Source organism: Limanda limanda, chromosome 9 (genome assembly GCF_963576545.1).
Source record: "Limanda limanda chromosome 9, fLimLim1.1, whole genome shotgun sequence".
Classification (NCBI taxonomy): domain Eukaryota; kingdom Metazoa; phylum Chordata; class Actinopteri; order Pleuronectiformes; family Pleuronectidae; genus Limanda; species Limanda limanda.
In genome coordinates, this window is record NC_083644.1 from 3,494,934 (window position 1) to 3,502,568 (window position 7,635).

The following is a 7,635-nucleotide window of genomic DNA, read 5'->3' on the forward strand; positions in this document are numbered from 1 at the left end:
GCTTTTAAAAGTGTGATTTCTTATGGTTTTTGATTCTTTCATGTGTTTTGTCCCTGGTATCATATTCAATCGATTGACTGGATAAAGGGAAATGGAGCATAAATACTTGTTTAAATACTTCAATCGGTGCTGAACTGTGATAATAAGGTGTCATGCAGGTTTACCTTGAGGTCCAGGTGCAGGATGTACATCTTGTGCATGTACTGCAGCCCCTCACAGATCTGCCGTATGAACAGCACCGTGTCCAGCTCCGTCAGGTTGTAGTTCTCGTCGATGATGCGGTCGAACAGCTCCCCTCCCTCCACACTGCGGCACAAACAGGAGCAGAGGGGGGTGTTTACATCTATAGAGCTTTTAAACTCTGTGGTGTCAACACGCACAGATCCAGACGTACTATTCCATGACCAGGATGATGTCGTGGCGTGACTCGAAGGCGGCGTACAGCTGGATGAGGTTGGCGTGGTTCAGCTGGTTCATCACCTGGATCTCGTTCCTCACAACATCCTGAGGAGACAAATACACAGACCAGTTAATACACAGACCAGTTAATACACAGACCAGTTAATACACAGACCAGTTAATACACTGACCAGTTAATACACAGACCAGTTAATACACAGACCAGTTAATACACAGACCAGTTAATACACAGACCAGTTAATACACAGACCAGTTAATACACAGACCAGTTAATACAAAGACCAGTTAATACAAATACCAGTTAATACACAGACCAGTTAATACAAAGACCAGTTAATACAAAGACCAGTTAATACAAAGACCAGTTAATACACAGACCAGTTAATACACAGACCAGTTAATACAAAGACCAGTTAATACAAAGACCAGTTAATACAAATACCAGTTAATACACAGACCAGTTAATACACAGACCAGTTAATACACAGACCAGTTAATACACAGACCAGTTAATACACAGACCAGTTAATACAAATACCAGTTAATACACAGACCAGTTAATACACAGACCAGTTAATACACAGACCAGTTAATACACAGACCAGTTAATACAAGGACCAGTTAATACACAGACCAGTTAATACACAGACCAGTTAATACACAGACCAGTTAAGACACAGACCAGTTAATACAAAGACCAGTTAATACACAGACCAGTTAATACACAGACCAGTTAAGACACAGACCAGTTAATACACAGACCAGTTAATACACAGACCAGTTAATACACAGACCAGTTAATACAAAGACCAGTTGATACACAGACAAGTTAAAACACAGACCAGTTAATACAAAGACCAGTTAATACACAGACCAGTTAATACACAGACCAGTTAATACACAGACCAGTTAATACACAGACCAGTTAAAACACAGACCAGTTAATACACAGACCAGTTAATACACAGACCAGTTAATACACAGACCAGTTAAAACACAGACCAGTTAATACACAGACCAGTTAATACACAGACCAGTTAATACAAAGACCAGTTAATACCCAGACCAGTTAATACACAGACCAGTTAATACACAGACCAGTTAAAACCCAGACCAGTTAAAACCCAGACCAGTTAATACACAGACCAGTTAAAACCCAGACCAGTTAAAACCCAGACCAGTTAATACACAGACCAGTTAATACAAAGACCAGTTAATACAAAGACCAGTAAATACACAGACCAGTTAAAACCCAGACCAGTTAAAACCCAGACCAGTTAATACACAGACCAGTTAATACACAGACCAGTTAATATAAAGACCAGTTAATACACAGACCAGTTAAGACACAGACCAGTTAATACACAGACCAGTTAATACACAGACCAGTTAAGACACAGACCAGTTAATACAAAGACCAGTTAATACAAAGACCAGTTAATACAAAGACCAGTTAATACAAAGACCAGTTAATACACAGACCAGTTAATACAAAGACCAGTTAATACACAGACCAGTTAATACACAGACCAGTTAATACACAGACCAGTTAATACACAGACCAGTTAATACATGAGGTGCACAGGTACGCTGATCATAAAGCATGATTCTTCCTGTATAAACGTGTGTGTGTTTGTGTGTTTGTGTGTGATTGTGTGTGTTCGGTGGTCAACTATGAATATCTGAGGCGACAATGTGACCAAATCTGCATCTGCTCAGACGTCAAACCTCCTCCACATCACTGTGAGTGTTAGATTCTCTGAGGAAACTGATATCCCACTGTTTCATATTCATAATTCAGCTTCACCTTCTCTTTCTGGCTCCTGGCTTTGATGATCTTGGCGGCCAGCGTCAGCCCGGACGAGTTCTCCGTGCACTTGTGGACTTGTCCGAATCGTCCCCTGAGGAGAGAAGCACAAAGTCCTGTCATGAGTCAAACACAGACATGGACACAGGAAGAAGAGAAGAAGAAGGGACGTCCTGGAATTCAGATTATATGAAAAAACTATGGAACTCAACAGAGGCCCAACTGTGTGTGACCAAATTTTTACAAACCCACAGATATCATCTCTCTTGATATAATTAATCATTCTGTGGGGAAATGGGGAAATTTATATAAAAATGCTCACAGTGTTAAAGAATGTATGATTTGTGTTATCTTTCTCACAAACAGACCAACAATCTAACAGACGGGCTGAAAACAAAACGTCCTTGGTGACCGTCAAACTATTTACTCTCGTGCTGAAAGGATTAAGATACAAGTGATCATTTAACTTATTTATCATATTCAAATTCCAGATAGTTTCTGGTTCCAACCTCTGTTTTGAATCATTATACATTGAAAATCTTTGGACTTTTAGTTGCAAAATGTTACGACTGTGGCGTCTTTTACCGACCAAACAATAATGAACAAATAATTCATAATAACATTATAACATATTGTTCATTATGTCGGGTCCCTTCAGTAATAAGGACTCTGTACTGGTGTCATTATGTCAGCCATTCTAGAAATGTGCCTGCGTGCCGGGCAGTAATCTCCTGTTGGAGAGGCAGGATTTAGCATCGAGCCCCCCCCCCCCCCCTCCGAGGCGCTCAGGCCACTTTAAAGGGCAATAAAAAGGGTCTTGGAAAAAACTATTAAGCGAGTGACATCCTCTGCTTGTTTCCTTAGAGGAGAGCGACGTGTCCCTGAAATGAAAACAAGGTTGTGTGGTGTCCTGGTCACTCACCCCCCCAGGACCTCATCCCTGTTGATGGTGTAGTAGGTTCCGATCTGATGCGGCTTGGGCGTCACGATGCAGTGTTCGAACGGGGCCAGCGGCGGAGGGCTGGAGTCTGGAGGGAAAAACGATACAGGAAACACAAAGAAATGATATGAATGATAAAAAAGAGTGAGAGAGTGAGAGCACAGATTTGAGGAGGAGCCCAGAAACAAAGTGGATGAAAATAGCGGCGTGCCGACGCCTCATTATCTGCTCGGCCAGCTGCGGCGGCTGACACGCTGCTGACGCTCGGGCCGACACTGGATCTGCTCCCAGGGAAAGAAAAGTCAAATGTCGCCAGCTAACGAACAAGAACGATGAGTCGTCACGGAGACGCTGCTGCACATGAAGTTCATCGCGACTTCATGACAAACAGAAGCAGAGCCAAGATTTTCTATAAATACTGAGGCATAAACATACAAGAAAATAAAATATAATTTCTTTGTCCGACCACAAATCAATTCATCCTCGTAACTAAAGGTCTTGTATTTTAATTAGAATTATTTCTCACACTCTGTTAAAGGTATCTAAGTATATATAGGATCTGTCACTTTTTAGTTTAGAGTTCAAACCCAGCAGGATTTGACAAACTTGAGTTCAGACCTACATTTCAAAATAAAGGTCTCGACTTTCCCCTTCCCTTTCCCCGGATTGGCCCTGATGGCTTTCCGTACGTTCGACGACATCATGACTTACCGATAATGAATTCCTTCACCGCCGGCTCCCCGTCTTCCGCCTCCTCTTCCTCTTCCGGCTTCGCTTCGTCAGCCTGAGCTTCCTGCTGCTCGCTCTTCTCCAGCGCCGCCGCCCCCCCCTCTGCGCTCTCCACCTTGCTCTTCTTGAGGTCGTCCTTCACCAGATGTTCCTCCGTGACGCGTCGCTTGCTGCAGGTCGCCACATCCCCGACCTCATCACAACTGCACATTCACAGGAATGCAAAATCTATATTTGCCGATTCTCAGATAAAATGGGAATAAATGAAACGATAATCATGATCCAGTGATTCTGCAGAAAAGTACCTTTCCTGTTTCAGGACAGGCGTCTTGCTCATGTCTGCGTTGACACTCGGGACCTTCTCCGATTCTTCAGCGTCTCCTTTGTGCCTCTTCTTCTCCTCATCCTCCACTTTCCCAGCTGGTTCCGCTCTCACGTCTTCCCCCTTCTCCTCCTCTTCCTCCTCCGGCTCGGAGTCCTCAAAGACATCCTCCTCCCCCTCCTCCTCCTCTTCCTCCTCTCTCCCCTCAGAGGTGGTCTTCCTCTCCCCTGACTGCGGGACCGAGGTGTGAGGTCCGTCCAGGATCAGCTCGGCCGGCTCCTGGCGTCTTCCTCCGCTGCCTCTCACCTCTCCTCTCTGGGCCTCGGCCTCAGCGTTCACATGGGAATGATCAGCGTTCTGCCGGTTGAGCTTCTCCACCTGCTCCTGCAGCTCCGGCTCGTTCAGGGTCACCGAATCTGAAACACACATTTGATTTGTTTCAATTGCAAGACAGATAATCTTTCATTGAATAATTCATGGATCTTGACAAATCAATAGGTCGACAACTACTGATTGCAGACCATAACTGAGCTGCAGTTAAATCGAGGTTGTCTCTACAGTGTTTGGCTAATTCAAATTCATGCACATACAGCAGTAAGGAGTTTAGTGTCTTGCTCAAGAGGAGCCTGGAATCGAAACCAGGAACCTTAACGTCTGCTACCTTCTTACTCTACTGTTTCTTTAGCTTTGTACTTTGTTCTCTGCACAATGACAATAAGGTTGAATCTATGTGGATATATATGGATTAGAGTCGCTATTGTTACTTGTTATTACTGTTAATATTTGTGTTTATATAATGTGAATAAACTCAGGCGAGTGACGGACCGACCTGAGGAATCTTGGGGCTTCCTCTTCTTCTGGGCCTTCAGACCCTTCAGGCTCAGTTTGGCTTTATCCTTCTCATCCTTCGCCTTTGAGGAGAAAGAAGAAACAAATACTTTAGATTTTATACGTTACCTACGAACACAAAAGGGAAGTTCAGAGCAAATCTTCACAATAAATCCCCTCAACTTTGCAGTCGTCTCATTTCCAGTGATTCTGTGTCACTGGTGGAACAGTCTGGAGGAAGTGATTTGTGGGGTTCTGTCTCCAGGAGTCTGATATCTGACGGCAGCAGCACAGTTATATATACTGGAGATTTCCATTTGCACAATAGTCCGACAACAAGCCAAAGTGTTTGTTGCTGTTTCTGCGGTTGCCCCGTAACTCAAGCGTGATGTTCTGGGGGACGGATGCCTTCCTTGGACCAGAGACAGGAAAGGTCACGTATCATCTGCAGCAGGCGACGTCCCCCCCCGACACAGGAAACTGGGTTGTTCCCAAAATGTACTGGACAGTGATTAAAGGACGTGATAGAAGAGGAATATAGATAAAAAGCTTTAAAGTGCCCCCGACAGAAGCCAGTGAAATTGACACAAGCTCCCATTGCTGAAAACAGCTGCTGAATCAGCATTATCCACACACTGCAAACTGTGTAGTTCTACAAAACCAATGGATCCTTCAGAAGAAGAAACATGAACGTGTTGGTGCAGACTACATGTGGTTACATACATGTGCACCAGCCCGGCCGTACTGTGGCGTGTTCTGAGCAGGTCATGCTAAGTGCTGTGCAGCTGCAGATAGACACTTGGTTCTGATAAGAGAAGCAGTCTGACTACTTAACATTACAGACAGCGACTTGTTGAAGTACAGCAGGACTAAGAATAGCTTTACTAGGAGCCATATCAGCCCCGAGAGGAGTGAGTGGCAGAGCTACACTGTAAAAATAAATCTAAAAACAATTACAAAAAGATGTGCTTTGTGTGTTTTGGCCACAAAATCCTTCAGACTTCAGCATCAACCGTAGCATTCCACCAGGAAGACGCCTTTTGCAACCTTTCAGATGGCACTTAATGCATCTGCCGCAATGATCACAATGCAATCAGACTCCTCACTATGCCGACATTAACGACTTGGCACACGGAGTTGGAAGCAGTGTGGGAATATTGCGTTGCGCTTTCCCTCAAACGCTGGAGACGGGAAAAAAAGAGAAGTGAAGACACGAGTAGGTGGAAAGACTTTGTGGTTTTTGCGGGTTGTTCTCGCACCTTTGCACCCGGGAGCTCTCACCTTCTTGCTCGCTTGCTTGTGTCCAGGCTGTTTGAAGAGCAGCTCCACCAGCCTGGAGCTCTTCACCACCTCCCCGATGAAGCTGATCACCTGCTGGGTGCCCTCCACCAGCTTCTCCACGCCGTCCAGCCGGTGTCCGTGACTCTCCGTGCGCTCGCTGAGCCTCTCCACTGCCCCACGCAGCTCCCGGCACGCCGACCCCACCCCGGACTCCCGCCTCCCGCCGTGGCCGGCTTCACGCATGGAGGCCAGATCCTGACCCATGCCCCTGACGTCCTGGGACAGGCCGTCCAGCCGGGTCAGGACAGTCTGCTGCATGTTGAGCAGGCGCTCCATCTGAGAGCTCAGGGAGTCGATGCGGCTCTCCACGCTGTGCAGGGCGGCGTCGTGAGAAGAGGACGAAGAAGCCTGGTGCCCGCCAAGAGACGACTTCCTTCCACCAGGCTTCTGACCATGAAGAGGGTTCGGGTCGTAAACCCTGGCTAACGAGTTGACCAGGGTGGAGTTCATGGCTGGTTTACAGTAGACAAAGAGCAAAAAATCTTTCCTTCACTGATGAAGTCCATTCACTTTCATGTAGGTTTGAAGGAAACCACAGCGAAAAAAACCATATCTCAGGACAAAGCTGCAGGCAGAAGAAAAGAGGCCGAGGGAGAACAGAGACGTCTCGGCCAACACAAGAGCCACCGGGTGGAGTTTTAAGAATAGCAAATGGCGATCCGACAAATTAAAGTGCAGCCCCCTTCGGACGTCAGGCACCGAGGGGCCAGTGATAAGAGCCGGGGGCTCGGGTGTGCAGTCGGGGATTGATGGGGGTTAGGGCGAGATGCTGGAGAGGATCGCTATGTGACATTTGAGCCACTTCAAAAGCCCTTCAGTCAGGTGTCAGAATCCCAGGAATCTGGGGCGGAAATATGAAGCCGTGTAAAGAAAGTAAGACAAATAAAATGTGCAGCCAATAAACAAGAACACCAGGTCCTCATTTCTGATGATGAAGAACTCGTGGACAGTTTCAGGAGGTGGAGTTGTGTAAGTGTTTTACCCAGAATGGATCTAGGCATTAGATCCTATATGGGGGTATATGGTTTTCACGTTGTTCCATGAAGAGGAAGCTGGGTGACAGGTGCAAGGCCCTTCATGAACCACTGGGACGTGGGTTAAAGACACAAAGCATTATGGGTATTTCTGAAGCTGGTAAAATGCCACTTGTTTCTCTAGTTTGACCCAGACGAGGCTTCAGGTGAACGTAGAATCATTTCCAATCATTTCCAGAGTCGAGAGACACAAGACAAATCATGTTTTTATTCC

At 45.8% G+C, this 7,635-nt stretch overlaps 1 protein-coding gene across 1 annotated transcript in view; it reads right to left on the reverse strand.

Moving 5' to 3' along the window:
* Positions 1-6,837, reverse strand: part of mylk4b (myosin light chain kinase family, member 4b) — an 11,307-nt gene extending 4,470 nt beyond the window's left edge. The window contains exons 1-8 of the mRNA XM_061078644.1: positions 6,328-6,837; positions 5,048-5,129; positions 4,202-4,634; positions 3,879-4,099; positions 3,150-3,255; positions 2,228-2,321; positions 395-504; positions 165-306 (exon numbers count right to left, since the gene is read on the reverse strand). Of these exons, the coding sequence (XP_060934627.1) occupies positions 165-306; positions 395-504; positions 2,228-2,321; positions 3,150-3,255; positions 3,879-4,099; positions 4,202-4,634; positions 5,048-5,129; positions 6,328-6,837 (1,698 nt within the window). The remainder of the gene's footprint in view (positions 1-164; positions 307-394; positions 505-2,227; positions 2,322-3,149; positions 3,256-3,878; positions 4,100-4,201; positions 4,635-5,047; positions 5,130-6,327) is intronic.
* Positions 6,838-7,635: the final 798 nt, after the last annotated feature.